This window comes from Garra rufa, chromosome 9 (genome assembly GCF_049309525.1).
Source record: "Garra rufa chromosome 9, GarRuf1.0, whole genome shotgun sequence".
Taxonomy (NCBI): domain Eukaryota; kingdom Metazoa; phylum Chordata; class Actinopteri; order Cypriniformes; family Cyprinidae; genus Garra; species Garra rufa.
This window is the reverse complement of record NC_133369.1, coordinates 923,561-943,205: the sequence shown is the minus strand read 5'-3', so window position 1 is coordinate 943,205 and position 19,645 is coordinate 923,561. Positions and strand designations below refer to the sequence as shown.

At 40.2% G+C, this 19,645-nt stretch overlaps 4 protein-coding genes and 1 pseudogene across 4 annotated transcripts in view; 1 reads left to right on the top strand and 4 right to left on the bottom strand.

Annotated features, from left to right (window-relative positions):
• The window catches only part of LOC141342451 (uncharacterized), a 50,106-nt gene that overhangs the window by 11,264 nt on the left and 19,197 nt on the right, over positions 1–19,645 (top strand). The gene's annotated exons all lie outside the window — the stretch shown is intronic.
• Positions 22–3,043, bottom strand: LOC141342402 (tripartite motif-containing protein 16-like). The gene is made up of 6 exons (XM_073846848.1): positions 2,471–3,043; positions 2,088–2,183; positions 1,755–1,988; positions 1,036–1,186; positions 847–894; positions 22–628 (listed from the first exon to the last, which is right to left on the bottom strand). Exons 1-6 carry the CDS (start codon positions 3,041–3,043, stop codon positions 114–116), a joined length of 1,617 nt encoding a protein of 538 aa, XP_073702949.1. The 3' UTR covers positions 22–113.
• Positions 5,060–9,971, bottom strand: LOC141342401 (E3 ubiquitin/ISG15 ligase TRIM25-like). Its single transcript, XM_073846847.1, has 6 exons — positions 9,399–9,971; positions 7,738–7,833; positions 7,405–7,638; positions 5,956–6,115; positions 5,815–5,862; positions 5,060–5,586 (listed from the first exon to the last, which is right to left on the bottom strand). Exons 1-6 carry the CDS (start codon positions 9,969–9,971, stop codon positions 5,060–5,062), a joined length of 1,638 nt encoding a protein of 545 aa, XP_073702948.1.
• Positions 10,010–13,322, bottom strand: LOC141342101 (uncharacterized; annotated as a pseudogene).
• Positions 14,436–18,044, bottom strand: LOC141343302 (tripartite motif-containing protein 16-like). Its single transcript, XM_073847897.1, has 6 exons — positions 17,517–18,044; positions 16,910–17,005; positions 16,577–16,810; positions 15,915–16,074; positions 15,727–15,774; positions 14,436–15,499 (listed from the first exon to the last, which is right to left on the bottom strand). Exons 1-6 carry the CDS (start codon positions 18,042–18,044, stop codon positions 14,979–14,981), a joined length of 1,587 nt encoding a protein of 528 aa, XP_073703998.1. The 3' UTR covers positions 14,436–14,978.

Genomic DNA, 19,645 nt, shown 5'->3' with positions numbered 1-19,645 from the left:
AGGAGAGCTTAAGGGTTAAGAGAAAAGAGACTCTATAGACTCTATCCCCTTTTTACTGATTCCATCATGCAGCTCTTTATGGGAAGAATCTCTCGTCAGTCTGTTCTGATTCATCAACACAGTTTCACTGATGCTTTATAAATATCAAACCCAGGATAGAGCGGCTGAGTGAATGTGGTCTGGACTGTGTGGATGAGGCTCATTGTGTCAGAGACGCTGTAGAAGGACAGAGTTCCTGCACTGAGATCCACAAACACTCCTATTCTACTGCTGATGGGCTTCACAGGGACAACAGTCCATATGTTATTGTGTAAGAAAGAGTAACCAGAGGAAGAGCAGATCAAACACCAGGACTGATCATTATTTCCAAACCAACACTCATAACCTGATCCCTTCCTGCTGATGCTCTTATATGACACTGATATACGCACATTTCCGCTGCACTCCAGCTCCCAGTAACAGCGTCCACACACACTCTCTCTAAACAACACCTGAGAATAATGATCAAATCTGTCTGGATGATCAGGATACGGCTGATGTGCGTCATTGTCAAAAATCACTTTGTTTCTTTCAGACAGACGGAGGCGTCTGCTCATTGTGTTCAGATCCAGAGTGAGCCGATGGGAATCTGATGGAGATAAAACACACCAGAATCAGGAATTATGAATCTGTTTGATCTTTTCATGTAGCTGAACTCTTCATGTTCAGTGTATCATCAGTGTCTCAGTACAGATGACCAGATATCCTGTGCAAATCATCATTTACATCAGCAATTAGAAACATTTTCTACAGGAAGAACATGAACACACTCAGTGAGTTTTTCTGCTTATTTTCTTACTGACTTACATTGAAGAAAGTCGTTCCTAGTCCAGAGAACAATGTTGGTGAATGTGACTGTGGAAATCAACAGACATGAACAGAGTGATTCTCATGATCCTGCATCCATTCCTAAGACATTTCTAATATGATGTAACTTCTCCATGATATGAGATGATGATGGACTTGTTTCTAAGAGATGGATCTCCAGGACTTCACCTCTGTCTGAGATCTTCTTCAGCTCCTCTTTGCAGAAATCCTCCAGTTTGTCTCTCAGCTGAAGGACAGCTTCCTTCAGACCATCAAAAGAGACGAGAGTAATGAAGGGATCATCTTTAGGTTTAGGAGGTGCTGAGAGAGACTGGAAACTCTACAGAAAACAGAAATCAAAACTCATCAGCTCCACGCTTCACCCAATAACCTGCACCAACATCAGATTTGACTGATCTTTAGTAACTCACCTCAATCCAGCACTTTCACAGCATCAGCTTCATTCTTCTCACATTCATTACATCACATTAGAGCTACAGATTCTAGTATTTGACATTTAAACTAAAACTGTATGTGATTTCCAAGTGATCACGCCCTACATGACTATTGTCTTTTCAACCTATTGGTTTCTGAAAAGAGAGAGATGCAGCTGCACAAGCAATCAAATGTCTTGTTTATATTTCTGTGTTCAACACATGAACATTTTTAGACTAGAGCTTTAATCAAGGCTTCTATTAAACTACCATATGAATTACTTAAAATAATGTATATTGGTCTGAATATTTGGTAGTCCACACAATAAAAAGTTTTCACCAGTTTCAACTTAAAAACTTAAGTTTAGCAGCTGCCTTAAAACTTTAAGTCATCATCAACTGTTGGTGGTGCTAGTGTCACAGCAGGATCTGTCTCAAGTCCACCATGATCCTGTTCTTCTAGATCTCTGTTACCTGCAGGAACTGGATGTGATCCTGTGTGTGTGAAAGCTGCTCCAGCTCAGCATCTCTCCTCCTCAGATCATTGATCTCCTGCTCCAGTCGCTCCAGTCGTCCTTCAGCTCGACTCACTGCTCGCTTTTCCTGATCTCTGATCAGCCGTATCAGCTCAGAGCGGCTTCTCTCAATGGAGCGGATGAGCTCAGTAAAGATCCTCTCACTGTCCTCCACTGCTGTCTGTGCAGAGCGCTGTTAGGACACACAGTGATTCAGGCTTCAGTGGGACTGAAAGAGATAAGAGAGTCTGAACTGAGACTGAGACAAACTTCTCTTCTTCTCCAGACTCACCTTATGAGACTCCACAGTCTCTCTCAGCTGCTGAACATCTTTCTCTCTCTGCTGGATTCTCTGCTGGAACGTCTTCTGCGTCTCCTTCAGCTGCTTCTGCAGGACAAACGGATGATGGTGAATGTCTCAGAAAACTACTGACACTAAATCATCATGTGTACAGATGAATCCAGTAAAAGTGGAGCTGATAACTAGTGTCTGTAGGTTCAAACTCCAAAAGGAATGATTGATTATTAAACCACCATTGTACATGAATTATCATGAAGATTAAGGAGTGTTTCACACTATAAGTGTAAGTATTATAAAAGTGAAACTGACACAGACTTGGAGCTCAACACTAACAGTGTTTTCTGTGTATTACCTTGATCGCTAGTCTAAAATACCTGTTTCTCTGTCCTCTGTGCTGCAGCTGATACAGTGTCGTGGTTTTTATGTTCATCCATCGTACACAGCACACATATACATTTCTGGTCAGTGCGACAGAAAACCTCAAGGATCTTCTCATGTTTCTGGCAGATCATCTCCTGCAGTCGTCCAGTGGCATCAGTCACTTTGTGTGGCTTACGTGAATGAAACTCCTCATGACGGTCAAAATGAGTTTGACAGTAAGAGTTCAGACACATCAGACAGGACTTGACAGCTTTGTGTTTTCTTCCAGTACAGACGTCACACTCCACATCTCCAGCTCCAGCCAAACAGTCAACAGGAAGTTTGGTCTTCTTCAATTTTTCCACCACTTCAGTCAGAATGGTGTTTCTAGCTAAAGCAGGTCTTGGACTGAAGGTCTGTCTGCACTGAGGGCAACTGTAGACTCTCATCTGATCCTCCTGATCCCAGTGATCTGTAATACAGATCTTACAGTAACTGTGTCCACACTGGATGGTCACTGGATCATTAAGGAGACCCAGACAAACTGGACAGGAGAACTCATCTTGAAAAACTCTGGCTCCTGCCATTTTACTGCTTGAATACAGAGACACAAACACACAACAGCTCAACCACACCTCAGTTTCTCTTTCCCTGAACTGATGAGTTTAAATACTCTCCTGGTTCTGTGTTTGAGTGACGTGTGTAAAACGGGTGTGTCTATGAGTCTGGAAAGCTCCAGTAGGGTTTAGTTTCAACACACCTGACTGTTTTTGAAGTAAACCCAATGACCGTGACTAGTTGATCAAGGTGCATTTAATTAGACATAAAACTAAACTCTGTGGGAAAGTGACTCTACTCTGTTGTGTTTGAAATCCCTGCATACCCTCATGCACTATTGCTTACATTAGTCCACTAACATAGTCCAGTTAAGGAGTGAATAAAAGCAAGTGAGTGAATTTGAACACTAATATGAACACTTTTGTATGATTTTTGCTTGCTTTTTAATAATCATTAGAAAGTTTTGCAAACTGGCAGCTCCAGTAGTAATGAAAAGATCTATTTTTAAACTCATGGAAACTTGCATTAAACTATTAAATAATTTTTTACAAAGAAATTTATACCAGTAAAATGGAAAATGGATGGATGGATAATTCAGGCGACACGCGGGAATTCATTCGGCAGTATATTATGGGGATTTTCTAGCTGTTGAGTGTACATTGCTAGTACACTTATTGTGGTGCATTATGGGATTGAATAAGTGCACTCAATAACATCCACTACAGTTCGGACACCACTACAAAATGTCTATCCCATCATATCAAATCACATTCAATCTATTTTTACAAATCAATTTCAAGTCATATGTCAGGCGTTGTTTGTAGAAAACATGCAGAACATCTTTGCAGAATCAAGGTTGTGTTGTTGTGAAGTGTAAGCCAAGCAGGAAATGACAATATAAAGCTGGTCTAGACACTTCTCTGAGTTTTGAATCCAGTGGAGATGGCAGCACAAAATAAATTCACTGCCTCATAAGAGTTAATATAATCCAGTACAATAGCTACATTTTAATCACCAATCTATAGAATGAATTATTAGCAAGTTGTAACATTTCATTCATTTTGTTTATTTTTAAAAGCACAATTAAAACAACTATCGGTTGACCAAAATGCTGTACAGAAGGTTAAGACATTTAATCAAAAATGTAAACGTTTACAAAACAATCCGATAAAACTGTTACAAAAATCTCTTAAACCACCATAATTTGTTTGCATAGAAAAGATTTAAGCATAGATTTAAAAACAGACAGAGAAGGTGCTGTTCAGATCATAGATATATATACGTAGATACCCCATTGGACCACTCCAAACATGTAGATGTGTCCGCCATATTGGAATGATCAACTTGACGTCATTCGCCAAACTATAGGTTCGCAGACCAACGGCTATGCAGGACTATGGCATTTCGAATATTCAGTGATTACTATGGTGAACTACATAGATCTATGGGTGAATGACGTCAAGTTGACCGCTGCAATATGGCGGACGGCTTACGTATAACGGCCCATAGAAACAGTAGCTAATGAGACATCTACGTGGTTCAGATGGCCACAGGAAGGTTCCAGAGTTTTGAGGCAGCAATCGATCACCACAATGCTTCAGTCGGGACCTAGGAATGGATAGCATTCTTAAATGTCCCAAACTAAACGGCCTGGCTGATTTGTGTGGATGCAGCAACAGTGAGATAGACCAGTGCAGATAGATTACTATGAGACAGATTATGTAATGATTAAAAAACTAAAATCAATATTTCTAATGTTTAATTTTACGGGCAGCCACAAACCTAAAAAGCTACTTAAAACAAAAACAAATTCCATCGTTAACAATTAAGTGTATGACTTGCAGCAGTGGAATACAAAAAAAACTAAATGCTGGACAGGGCTGGAACCCTATAACATTAATAATGAGAATGATTTACTGATTGTGTGTAATCATTTGAACTGAAAGATCATTTTGATAGTAATAATATGAATGATTAATGTGACACTACATTAAAAACTAAACAACTGATTTTAGTCAACACTCTCATTAATCTATTCTGATTCATCAACACAGTTTCACTGATGATTCAGAACCAATAAAAAACCCAGGATAGAGCGACTGAGTGAATGTGGTCTGGACTGTGTGGATGAGGCTCATTGTGTCAGAGACGCTGTAGAAGGACAGAGTTCCTGCACTGTGATCCACAAACACTCCTATTCTACTGATGATGGGCTTCACAGGAAGATGAGTCCATATGTTATTGTGTCTAAATGAGTAACTGTCAGGAGTGCAGAACAAACTCCAGGACTGATCATTATTTCCAAACCGACACTCATCACCCCGTCCCTTTCTGCTGATGCTCTTATATGACACTGATATATACACACCATCATAATCATCTTCACTGCACTCAATCTCCCAGTAACAGCGTCCACACACACTCTCTCTACACAACACCTGAGGCACATCAAATCTGTCTGGATGATAAGGATACGGCTGAACTGTGTCAGTGTAACTAATCACTCTGTTGTTCTCAGACAGACGGAGGCGTTTATTCACTGTGTTCAGATCCAGAGTGAGCCGATGGGAATCTGATTGAGATAAAACACATCAGAATCAGGAATTATGAATCTGTTTGATCTTTTCATGTAGCTGAACTCTTCATGTTCAGTGTATCATCAGTGTCTCAGTACAGATGAGCAGATATCCTGTGCAAATCATCATTTACATCATCAATTAGAAAACTCTTCTTTCACCTTCTACAGGAAGAACATGAACACACTCAGTGAGTTTTTCTGCTTGTTTTCTTACTGACTTACATTGTAGGAAGTCGTTCCTGGTCTTGGGAACAATGTTGGTGAATATGACTGTGGAAATCAACAGACATGAACAGTGTGATTCTCATGATCCTGCATCCATTCCTAAGACATTTCTAATATGATGAATATTCAGGACTTTACCTCTGTCTGAGATCTTCTTGAGCTGCTCTTTGCAGAAATCCTCCAGTTTGTCTCTCAGCTGACGGACAGATTCTCTCAGGCCATCAGAAGAGAAGAGAGAAATTATGGGATCGTCATTTCCGTCTGTGGATTCAGGAGGTGCTGAGAGAGACTGAACACTCTACAGAAAACAGAAATCAAAACTCATCAGCTCCACACTTCACCCAACATCAGATTTGAGCAGCTCTTGTTGACTTGACTGATCTTTAGTATCTCACCTCTATCCAGCACTTTCAAAATGTCATCATATAAGAGGTCTTTATACTATAAAAATATCCTGTAAGTTACAGGACAGGTTGTGGAATGTGCCACTCTAATGATATAGTAGTGTAGCTAAACACTGCCTCCGCAGAAGATGATCAACGCCTGCTTCTACATCACTGCCTGTGTAGCTCCGCCCACCAAACGCAAGTCTATGATAAACCAAACCAATACCAAACAATACAACAGAGATCGCTCCGAATACAACTGTGCAGTGCCAAGTTGTGGAAGAATCTTTGCATTGCCTTCCTTCGGATCCCAGCGTTAGGGAAGAGTAAATAAACTTTATTTTTAATAAAGTTCAAGACAGCGTCAGAAAGAATTTGGTCCTTTGTTAACTTCATTCTCCTGTGGATTCCTTTACAAGCACAATTCGATGCAGGATTCGACAGTAATGTTGCAATTTTTTTTAGATGTCACTATTGCTTTGTCTCTAACAGATCATTTGATATGTACTGAGTATTTATGTGTTTTTGACCTAAATCAAGCAGCATCCATTTATGGGGAATGTACGCTGTCAAAAATACACAACTGTTAGTCAATCACAGCAGTGGGTGTTTACTTCTGGACAGAAAATAGCGTATTTCTTCTAAATTATGATGTTTTTTTTTTATATTTAAAAATCTTGATAGCATTATTAACCTCAGAGAACAGTACAAAATAAAAAAAACAAAGGCAGTTCATGACTTTAATTAAATCACATCAGAGCTATAGGTTCTAGTATTTGAGACTAGTAACTATGTGAACTATTTGTGATTTCCAAGTGATCCCAGCTTCACTTCCTATTTTGGGATCTTCATGATAAAATTCTTCAATGTATTACAGGCAAATAAAATAATTTTTATCAGGTTTTAGGATTACCTGATCCAACTCTGATGAACGTTACTCCGAATCAGATCAGTGATGTAATGAATGAGAAGAAAAAATGTGGTAAAAAGTTGAAATGCGAGTAAAGTTTTGAACTTTTGTTGGTGCTAGGGGTATTTGACAGCTTTCTAGAAGAAAGAGCTGAGAGAAAGATTCCTAAGAGATTTCCAGAGCTGAAAGCTATTTGTAAGCAACGTCTTTTGATGAGATTCTGACTGATGATTGTCACAGCAGGATCTGGCTCAAGTCCACTATGATCCTGTTCTTCTAGATCTCTGTTACCTGCAGGAACTGGATGTGATCCTGTGTGTGTGAAAGCTGCTCCAGCTCAGCGTCTCTCCTCCTCAGATCATTGATCTCCTGCTCCAGTCGCTCCAGTCGTCCTTCAGCTCGACTCACCGCTTGCTTTTCCTGATCTCTGATCAGCCGTATCAGCTCAGAGCGGCTTCTCTCAATGGAGCGGATGAGCTCAGTAAAGATCCTCTCACTGTCCTCCACTGCTGTCTGTGCAGAGCGCTGTTAGGACACACAGTGATTCAGGCTTCAGTGGGACTGAAAGAGACAAGAGAGTCTGAACTGAGACTGAGACAAACTTCTCTTCTTCTCCAGACTCACCTTATGAGACTCCACAGCCTCTCTCAGCTGCTGAACATCTTTCTCTCTCTGCTGGATTCTCTGCTGGAACGTCTTCTGCATCTCCTTCAGCTGCTTCTGCAGGACAAAAGAAAACTATTGGCACTACATCAACATGTGAACAGATGAATCCAGTAAATGTAGAGCTGAATTAAATACTAAATCCAGTGTTTCCCCTACCATTATCTTAGGGGCACCCCCGCCCCACTTGAACGTCAAGTTCATTTTATTTTCGATATAGCGCCAGATCACAATAGAAGTCATTTAAGGTTATCTTTCCTAAAGAACAGGTCTATACATTGATCTTTTATTAAAAAACTAAAATGCCTTATGTTATTTATCTTATTTACACAAAGGCATGTCATTTCTGTCTCTACATGGTCGCGCGTTTACAATGTCTCCTCCGCGAAAACACGGACAGGATCACGGACTCCATTCATAAAAACGGAATTTACTATAGTGCGAAACGTCACGGAATTCGTCGATTTTTGGATTAATAAATCAAAAGTTGGTCTGTCACTCAAATCGCGATATGGACTAGCGTCTGTGAAAACTGAAATGCAAAAAGACCGTTTTAATATGAATTCTGCATGTTCCGTTTGCCTCTGTGTGTATGAATGGCGGAGACGCGTTTTTTTTTTTTTTTACTACACGCATACTGAAGTGCGCGTGACGCTCCCGCTAATTTTTGGCATTTGCATCTCACATGAACAGATAAACTCAATCTCCAAAGCTGCTGTGAGTGTCACTTTTACCGTTTCATTTGAGAAAACTAGCATCCTATCATACTGGACACACAGAAACTTCACAGCAACCTGTCAAAATAAAAGAATGGTTTAACATGTAACAAAACAATAGTAGTCTTGTACAAAATGTTAAAATAGAGAGTTTTGAACTTATTTTTCAACTGAAATAAATTAAATGAAAAATCCCCCCCCCCCCCAAAAAAAACTGGAAACCTAGGGGAAACACTGAAATACTAGTGCAGTTAAATACACAGGTGCGTAGGCATGGATTTCTGCATGCATGGACCAGTTTGTCTTCGGTTAAACTGTGTTGCTTTTACAGGCGTTGATTTGGTTGTTGCATATAGACAAAGACTATAGAAATACAAAGACGGTTCACTCCTATATTTATGAATGGGAGAAACTACAATGTGCAGTCATAAGATTGGCTGATCTTGCCTGAATAATAAGCTTTATAAATGCTTTTTTGAGCATAACAAACAACATTCATATGTAATTTAATTGCGAGATTTTAGGATTCCCCCATTCATTTAGATAGGATTTGGTCATGGTTAGGGATAGGTTTTTATTAAGTGCTGTTTTGCGCGCTCGTGAATCATCTCATGACTAAGTGCAGACAAGATATAAACAAAAGATTCACTGTGTAGTTCAGAGAGCTTTATTCATTTTAACAGAACTTTGTGAGATCTCTATGAACTAAGATTAGTGATGCTTTTAGTGATAATTAATGGAGCACGCTTTGCGCTTTCCAGGCTGAAATGAATCAATTCATCTTTAAAACTCATGTGCTGGTGTGACCAACTGAGAAAGTTAATCACACCAGTGCTACCAGTGAGAAGAATGAGTCTAGAGCCCGGGAGAGTTAGCAATATTTCATTCGTGTCTAGTTTTAAATACCTGTTTCTCTGTCCTCTGTGCTGCAGCTGATACAGTGTCGTGGTTTTTATGTTCATCCATCGTACACAGCACACATATACATTTCTGGTCAGTGCGACAGAAAACCTCAAGGATCTTCTCATGTTTCTGGCAGATCATCTCCTGCAGTCGTCCAGTGGCATCAGTCAAATTGTGTCTCTTTCCTTTAAACAAACTCTCATGTTGATCAAGGTGATTCTGACAGTAAGAGTTCAGACACATCAGACAGGACTTGACGGCTTTGTATTCTCTTTCAGTACAGACGTTACACTCCACATCTCCAGCTCCAGCATCACAGTCAGCGTCAAGTTTGGTCTTCATCAGTTTCTCCACCACTTCAGTCAGCATGGTGTTTGTAGCTAAAGCAGGTCTTGGACTGAAGGTCTGTCTGCACTGAGGGCAGCTGTAGTCTCTCATCTGATCCTCCTGATCCCAGTGCTCTGTAATACAGCTCTTACAGTAACTGTGTCCACACTGGATGGTCACTGGATCCTTCAGGAGATCCAGACAAACTGAACACATGAACTCATCCTGATGAATGCTGGCTCCTGACATTTTACTGCTTGAATACAGAGACACAAACACACAACAGCTCAACCACACTTCAGTTTCTCTTTCTCTGAGCGCACGTGTTTTCTGTTTCGTGGTTCTGTGTTCAAGTAATGTGTGAAAAGCTCCTGTAGAAGTAAGTTTCAACACACCTGACTGTTATTGAAGTAAACAGTGATAGTCATGCATAGGCCAAGTATGGTCACCCATACTCATAATTTATTCTCTGAATTTAACCCATCCAAGTGAACACACACCCGGAAGCAAGTGAGATATTGTGGATATTGAAAGTGAAAGAGAGTCAACTGACTCACCACCAAAAGCACCGAAGTTTTTATCAAGTGTCGTTTTGCACGCTTGTGAATCAGCTCATGACTAAGTGCAGATGCGATGTAAATAAAAGATTCATTGTGTAGTTTAGAGAGTTTTATTGATTATAACGGAACTTTGTGAGATCTCTATGAACTAAGATTAGTGACGCTTTTAGTGATAATAAAGGCAGCACGCTTTGCACTTTCCAGGCTATAATTCATTCAGAATTTGTATGAAACTTTAGTTTTTCGGACACATACACGCTGCAATGTTTTGGGAATATCATCTGCATATTTATGCTGGATTCACTCTCAAAATAGCAGTGATTGAGCAGCCTCAGTGATTTAATTCTGAAGCCGGTCTACCACAAACATTGTGCGTCCTGAACGAGATCTAGTTCACAGGCCAAAAGCGTATGTAAACCTTTTAATTTCCAGTAACAAACAGTAGAAAGTTCAGGAATGAATGGTATGTGATTTATGACAGAATAGTCCCCCAGCTGATCGTTTATTTTTTCCTCACGTGTCTTGTCTAGTTACAATCAATTAAAAACGGATACATTTCAAGTGACACGGGAAAAAGACAGGGAAAACTTCAGTGAAAATCAGAAAAGCAGTGTGCACGTTTCTGGTTAAAAATGAAAGGACATCAACTAACACTTAAAACGGGAAGCATCGCCATATTTAAATCAGCAGCAAGAGTCAAAATCTTGTCCACAGTTTAGTAAACTTTGGCAACCTCTTTAATTTATTCTTGACTGCGCTATATTGACTGTAGAGCCCTGCACGGGCCTCATATATAGGCCCTAGCCCGGTCCTGGCCCAAGACTCTCAGGCCGCCCGGACCTTGTCCGACAGCAAAGGTCAGTGCTGTAACTGACTGCTTTGATGTGCTGCAATACGGTAGGGCATTGTTTTAATGCTTACAGCTGAAAAAGTTTTTTTTTTTCTTTTTTCTTTTCTTGCACCTCCTGACTCAAGATGTCTACGAGTGTATATAAGCAGCAGTCCCTGCACCGTCCCAGGAACAATTCTTCTGGCATACGGCACGCCTTATTCCATGAAACACCCCAACAAACTCCAGCTATCTACCTTCCCTGAGGAACTTTCTCGATCCTCTGACTCTCATTTGGTCAACGATCCAACCCCAGCTTCTAACCGCAGTTCCCGACCAGCAAGGATCGTGGTCATCCCTCTCTGCGTCCAAAAAAAAAAATCAAAATACTGAGAAAATCACCTTTAACCCTTGTGTGTCTCTCCTTCTCAGATCATTGATTTCCTGCTCCAGTCGTCCTTCAGCTCGAATCACTGCTTGCTTTTCCTGATCACTGATCAGCCGTATCAGCTCAGAGCGGCTTCTCTCAATGGAGCGGATGAGCTCAGTAAAGATCCTCTCACTGTTCTCCACTGCTGTCTGTGCAGAGCGCTGTTAGGACACACAGTGATTCAGGCTTCAGTGGGACTGAAAGAGACAAGAGAGTCTGAACTGAGACTGAGACAAACTTCTCTTCTTCTCCAGACTCACCTTATGAGACTCCACAGCCTCTCTCAGCTGCTGAACATCTTTCTCTCTCTGCTGGATTCTCTGCTGGAACGTCTCCTGCGTCTCCTTCAGCTGCTTCTGCAGGACAAACAGATGATAGTGAATGTCACAGAAAACTACTGACACTAAATCATCATGTGAATCCAGTAAAAGTGGAGCTGATAACTAATGGCTGTAGGTTTAAACTCCAGAAGTAGTAAGATTAAGGCTGATTTCACAATGCAAGCATAATTATCATGACAGTGAAACTGATACAGACTGACAGTGTTTCTGCATTTTGCGTAATTATTCTGCAGCTTTAAACAGAAAATAAACAGATCATTGGAGTATTAACTTGATCGCTAGTTTTAAATACCCGTTTCTATGTCCTCTGTGCTGCAGCTGATACAGTGTCGTGTTTTTTATGTTCATCCATTTACACAGCACACACATACATTTCTGATCAGTGCGAAAGAAAACCTCAAGGATCTTCTTATGTTTCTGGCAGATCATCTCCTGCAGTCGTCTAGTGGCATCAGTCAAATTGTGTCTCTTTCCTTTAAACCAACTCTCATGTTGTTCAAGGTGATTCTGACAGTAAGAGTTCAGACAAATCAGACGGCTTTGTATTTTTTTCCAGTACAGACGTCACACTCCACATCTCCAGTTCCAGCATCATAGTCAGCAGGATGTTTCCTCTTCTTCAGTGTCTCCACCACTTCAGTCAGCATGGTGTTTGTAGCTAAAGCAGGTGTTGGACTGAAGGTCTGTCTGCACTGAGGGCAGCTGTAGACTCTCAACTGATCCTCCTGATCCCCAAACACACAACAGCTCAACTACACTTCAGTTTCTCTTTCCCTGAACTCACTTGCTTCCTGGTTCTGTGTTTGAGTGATGTGTGTGAAACAGGCTGTGTCTGTGAGTCTGTAAAGCTCCTGTAGAGGTTAGTTTTAACACACCTGACTGTTATTGAAGTAAACAGTGATAACGATGCATAGGCCAAGTGTGGGCCATGGATCTCCGTAGGCCCGATGTCAGGAAAAAGGGTTCAACAAAAAGATGACAAAATGTAAAATATGATGGCAAAACTCGCACAGAGATGTTAAGTGAAAAGTGATGATTTATTTACAGTACTTAAGAGGTGCAACAGTCCCAGTAGGAAAACGACTGTACAAATAAACACTGTACAAAAAAACCCCTAAACAAACAGATAAATATATACACACAGTTGCACGCTTGCTCGCTAGGTAAACTGACAAAGGCATACTGGTTTGGGGCTCTCTTTTATAGTCCAAGCCCCGCCCTCCAGAAAATGGTCTTCTTCTTCTCCAGAAGATGATCTTCCCAAGTCGAACTGTATATGACAACGTCATCCAGATAAGCGGCTGACCATTCTTCACAGCCTCTGAGGACTTGGTCCATCAGATGTTGAAACACTGCGGGTGCCCCATGTAGCCCGAATGGTAGAACAGTAAAATGGAATATTCCCAGCAGGGTCCAGAACACCATGTAGGCATCTCTCATCTCAAGGACGTACTGGATGTTTGTCCATTGCCTTACTCAACAGAACCTCAATTGTGGATACTGAAGGTGGAAGATAGTGTTGTACATTCACTCCACCCTCCTACACTTTTTTGCCACTACGGAGACTCGGACCCACAACCTTCAGGTTACAAGGCAGACTGTCTAACTATTAGGCCACTACTGCCCCTACACAAAGACCTTGACTAGTTGATTAAAGTGCATTAATTAGAGATCAAACTTAACTCTGCAGAAAAGTGAGACTTCTGTGCTGTGTTCGAAATCGCCCCCATACCCTCATTCACTGTTCTATACATTAGTCCACTAATATAGTCCAGTTGAAGGAGTAAATGAAATCAAGTGAATTTGGACACTGCATGCACCGGAAGAGCTTATGCTTTTAAGATTTTTTGCTTGCTTTTTAATAATCATTAGAAAACTTCACTAACTGTGAGCTCCAGTAGTAGTGATAAGATTTGTTTTGAATTCTTGTCATGGAAACTTGCATTGAACTGTTTAATAATCTTTTTAAAAAATAAATGTATATCTGTATGATATTAGGCTGTACGCACAGTGAACCAGTGGAAAATAGTTGGATAGATGATTCAGCTGCAGGCGGCATCTTCTGGCAAGATGTGGGAATTCATTCAGCACAACCCTCAAAGTGCATTATGGGTGTTCTCTAGCTGTTGAGTGTACATCGGTTGTACACTTGTTATTGTGGTGCATTATGGGATTGAACGAGTGCACTCAATAACATCCACTATGGTTTGGACACCACTACAAATGGCTGTCCTATCATGTTTAGCAAACGTGTATGTCAAAAAAATAAAAAGAAAGAAATCACATTAAATCAGGTTTTTACAAATCCATTTCATGTTAGACATTAGACGATGTTTGTAGAAAACATGCTGAACGTCTTTGCAGAAACAAGGTTGTGTTGTTGTGAAGTATAAGTCAAGCAGGAAATGACAATCCAGCACAAAGGCTACATTTTAAACACTGATCTACTGTATAGAATGAATTAACAAAAAGTTGTAACATTTCATTAATTTTGTTTATTTTTAAAAGCACATTTAAAAACAACCACCGGTTGACCAACGTGCTGTACAGAAGGTTAAGACATAAATCAGATATTTAAAACTGTAAATGTTTACAAAACAATGTGATAAAACTGTTACAAATAGCTCTTAATCCACCATAATTTGTTTGAATAGATAAGATTTAGGCATAGATTTAAAAACAGACAGAGAAGGTGCTGTTCGGATGGCCACAGAAAGGTTCCAGAGTGTTGAGCCAGCAATAGCAAAAGCTCGATCACCACCTAGCAGTGAATAGCATTCTTAAATGTCCCGACCTAAGTGGCCTGGCTGATTTTTGTGGATGCAACAACAGTAAGATAGACCAGTGCAGATAGATAACGAGTATAAAACAGATTATGTAACAATTAAAAACATAAAATATTTAAAACTGTAAGTTTTACGGGTAGCCACAAACTTAAAAATCTACCTAAAAAACAAATTCCATGGTTAACAATTAATTAAAGGTATGATAACAAAAAGGAAAAGAAAAGAAGAGACTCTATAACATCTCACTGTTACTGATACATCATGCAGCTCAAAGCATTATTGGTAGAATCTCTCATCAATCTAGTCTGATTCATTTACACAGTTTCACTGATGATCCAGAACCAACAATAAACCCAGGATAAAGCGGCTGAGTGAATGTGGTCTGGACTGTGTGGATGAGGCTCATTGTGTCAGAGACGCTGTAGAAGGACAGAGTTCCTGCACTGTGATCCACAAACACTCCTATTCTACTGCTGATGGACTTCACAGGGAGAACAATCTTTATGTTATTGTGTATGAATGAGCAACTGTCAGGAGACCAGAACAAACTCCAGGACTGATCATTATATCCAAACACACACTCATTACCCCGTCCCTTCCTGTTGATGCTCTTATATGCCACTGATATACGAACAAGCCCACTGCACTCCAGCTCCCAGTAACAGCGTCCACACACACTCTCTCTACACAACACCTGAGGATACTCATTAAATCTGTCTGGATGATCAGGATACCGCTTCTTTTTGCTAGTGTATGTAATCACTCTGTTGCTCTCAGACAGACGCAGCCATTTATTCACTGTGTTCGGATCCAGAGTGAGCTGATGGGAATCTGATGGAGATAAAACACATCAGAATCAGGAATTATGAATCTGTTTGATCTTTTCATGTAGCTGAACTCTTCATGTTCAGTGTATCATCAGTGTCTCAGTACAGATGAGCAGATATCCTGTGCAAATCATCATTTACATCAGCAATTAGAAAACTCTTCTTTCAGCTTCTACAGAAGAACATGAACACTCTCAGTGAGTTTTTCTGCTTGTTTTCTTACTGACTTACATTGTAGGAAGTCGTTCCTGGTCCTGGGAACAATGTTGGTGAATGTGACTGTGGAAATCAACAGACATGAACAGTGTGATTCTCATGATCCTGCATCCATTCCTAAGACATTTCTAATATGATGTTCTCCATGATATGAGATGATGATGGACTCGTTTCTGAGAGCAGATGAATCTCCAGGACTTTACCTCTGTCTGAGATCTTCTTGAGCTCCTCTTTGCAGAAATCCTCCAGTTTGTCTCTCAGCTGACAGACTGATTCTCTCAGGTCATCAAAAGAGACGAGAGTAATGAAGGGATTGTCATTTCTGTCTGTAGGTTCAGGAGGTGCTGAGAGAGACTGCAAACTCTACATAAAACATAAATCATAACTCATCAGCTCCACACTTCACCCAATAACCTGCACCAACATCAGATTTGACTGATCTTTAGTAACTCACTTCAATCCAACACTTTAACAGCATCAGCTTCATTCTTCTCTCATTCATTAAATCAGATTAGAGCCACAGATTCTAGTATTTGACACACTAAAACTGTATGCGATTTCCAAATGATCCCAATTATTAATTCATAACCTACACTTCTATTGTTATTTTAACCTCTTGGTTTCTGAAACGAGTATGAGAGATGCGGTTGCACAAGCAATTAAATGTCATGTTTATAATTCTGTGTTCAGTTTTTGTGAAAGCCATATGTAAGTGACGTCTCTTTCAAAAGAAGACAATATAAGATGAGAGTCTGACTGATGATTATATTATAAGACACTCTTGAAATGTTTGTCTGTGAGTCTGGTGTCACAGCAGGATCTGGCTCAAGTCCACTATGATCCTGTTCTTCTAGATCTGTGTTACCTGCAGGAACTGGATGTGATCCTGTGTGTGTGAAAGCATCTCCAGCTCAGCGTCTCTCCTCCTCAGATCATTGATCTCCTGCTCCAGTCGCTTCAGTCGTCCTTCAGCTCGACTCACTGCTTGCTTTTCCTGATCTCTGATCAGTCGTATCAGCTCAGAGCGGCTTCTCTCAATGGAGCGGATGAGCTCAGTAAAGATCCTCTCACTGTCCTCCACTGCTGTCTGTGCAGAGCGCTGTTAGGACACACAGTGATTCAGGCTTCAGTGGGACTGAAAGAGACAAGAGAGTCTGAACTGAGACTGAGACAAACTTCTCTTCTTCTCCAGACTCACCTTATGAGACTCCACAGTCTCTCTCAGCTGCTGAACATCTTTCTCTCTCTGCTGGATTCTCTGCTGGAACGTCTTCTGTGTCTCCTTCAGCTGCTTCTGCAGGAAAAACAGATGATAGTGAATGTCTCAGAAAATTACTGACACTAAATCATCATCAGAACAGATGAATCCAGTAAAAGTGGAGCTGATAACTAATGGCTGTAGATTAAAACTTCAGAATGGATGACTGATCATTTGCCACCATTGTACATGAATTTTCATGAAGATTAAAGCCTGTTTCACACTGCAAGTGAAAGTATTATAAAAGTCAAACTTACACAGACTTACAGACTCTGTGTTTCTGCTGTGTAAATGAGCTTGTATCTTGACTGATTAAAGCATATATTTTGTCAAAGAACAGGTGAATAGTTAACTCCATTATTTTATGTTGTTTAATCAAAGTCTATTTTATCAAAGACTGCACTGATAAAGGTTTCCGGTGTATTTTCAGCAAACAGTGCAACTCTTTTTGCAGCTGCTGTTCATTTCCGCTGGCTTGTGCAGTGTGAATGCTGTAAGCTGGTATTATGGGTGCAGATATAAACAGACAGTATCTAGTTTTAAATACCTGTTTCTCTGTCCTCTGTGCTGCAGCTGATACAGTGTCGTGGTTTTTATGTTCATCCATCGTACACAGCACACATATAGATTTCTGGTCAGTGCGAGAGAAAAGCTCAAGGATCTTCTCATGTTTCTGGCAGATCATCTCCTGCAGTCGTCCAGTGGCATCAGTCACTTTGTCTTTCTTTCCTTTAAACCAACTCTCATGTTGTTCAAGGTGATTCTGACAGTAAGAGTTCAGACACATTAGACAGGACTTGATGGCTTTGTATTTTCTTCCAGTAGGATGTTTCCTCTTCATCAGTTTCTCCACCACTTCAGCCAGCATGGTGTTTGTAGCTAAAGCAGGTCTTGGACTGAAGGTCTGTCTGCACTGAGGGCAGCTGTAGACTCTCTTCTGATCCTCCTGATCCCAGTGGCCTGAAATACAGCTCTTACAGTAACTGTGTCCACACTGGATACTCACTGGATCCTTCAGGAGATCCAGACAAACTGGACACAAGAACTCATCCTGAGAAAATTTGGCTTCTGCCATTTTACTGCATGAATACAGAGACTCAAACACACAACAGCTCAACCACACCTCAGTTTCTTTTTTTTCTGAACTCAAAAGTTTCCTGTTTCCTGTTTATGTGTTTGAGTGATGTGTGTCAAACAGGCATGTCTGTGAGTCTGTAAAGCTTCTGTAGAGGTTAGTTATAACACACCTGACTATTGAAGGTGGAAGAGAATGTTCATTCACTCCCCCCACCTACATTTTATGCCATTACTCTAACTATTAGGCCACCACTGACCCCTACGCAAAGACCTTGACTAGTTGATTAAGGTGCATTAATTAGAGATCAAACTAAACTCTGCAAAAAAGTGACTGCTGTGCTGTGTTCGAAATCGCCCCCCATACCCTCATCCACTATTCCCTACATTAGTCCACTAATATAGTCCAGTTGAAGGAGTGAATGAAAACAAGTGAATTCTGACAGTGAGTGCGCCGGAAGGACTGATGCATTTGCATAGTTTATGATAGCCGTTTAATAAATGAAGTTCTAAATGAAGGTTTGGGAGTAGCCTAATATTTTAGTCCTGTCAATCATCACTATGATTGTATACAAGCAGCAGTCGCTGCACTGCCTCAGCGTCAATTCTTCCAGCATACGGCCCCGTCCTACTCAGTGAAATATGTTCCACCCTGACAAACTCCGGCTATTTACCTTCAGTGAGGAACTTTCTCATCCTCCAAATCTACTTTGGCCGCCAAAACCGACCCCAGCTTCTCCTATTCCCGGTTCCCGAACATCAAGGAGGGTGGTTGTCCCTCTCGGCATTCTCTGCATTATTCTACCCCTATTTACCGCTTAACTGTCACCCCCCATTTTTTTTTAAAAGGCATGAATGTGCACTATCCAAACTTCTTGTAATTCATGAGCACTTGAATATTAATCTAAGGTTGGTCTCTTTTTAAAGAAGACAATCAGCAGATTATTGCAGAAGTGGAATTTAAAAACAAAACAAAGTATCAACAAAATAGAAGTTCAAATTTACTGTAAAGAAAATACACAGTACAGTTTTTATTATATTTTATATAAAATACACGTGTTACATAACAGGTTTTATCCTAAATTTGAAATCAAATTGAAGCTTAAATAAGTTTGAGGTTCATGGAAAAAAGAAAAGAAAAAGAGGTTCCTGTAAAATTTTGTTTTGGGCGTTATACCACAAACAGCCACCGGGTGCCAACCAAACGCAAACGCCATATATATAATTGTTTACAATTTTTTTTAAATGTATTTTTCTGTCACAAATGTAAATTTTTTTCTGACATTTTTCATTCTATTACAAAATAACCACCAAATATCGAATCCTGAGACTCAGACCTTTTTAATGACATTTTTGTCAAGATTGTAAAAAGTTGTGATTCTAAAAGACCATAATGCATTTTGTAATATGACACTTGACATTGTTGCTAAGGGGGAGGAGACAGCCACCAGGATAATTCTTGAGCTTCTAAGTTTTCAAATGACATATAATTTATGATTATATCTAAAACATTTGATCGAGAAAAAGGCAACGGAAAAAAGAGTGCCACTACAAATAGGATCATGTGTTATTGTTTAAGCTGGTCTTAATGTCAAAATTAGT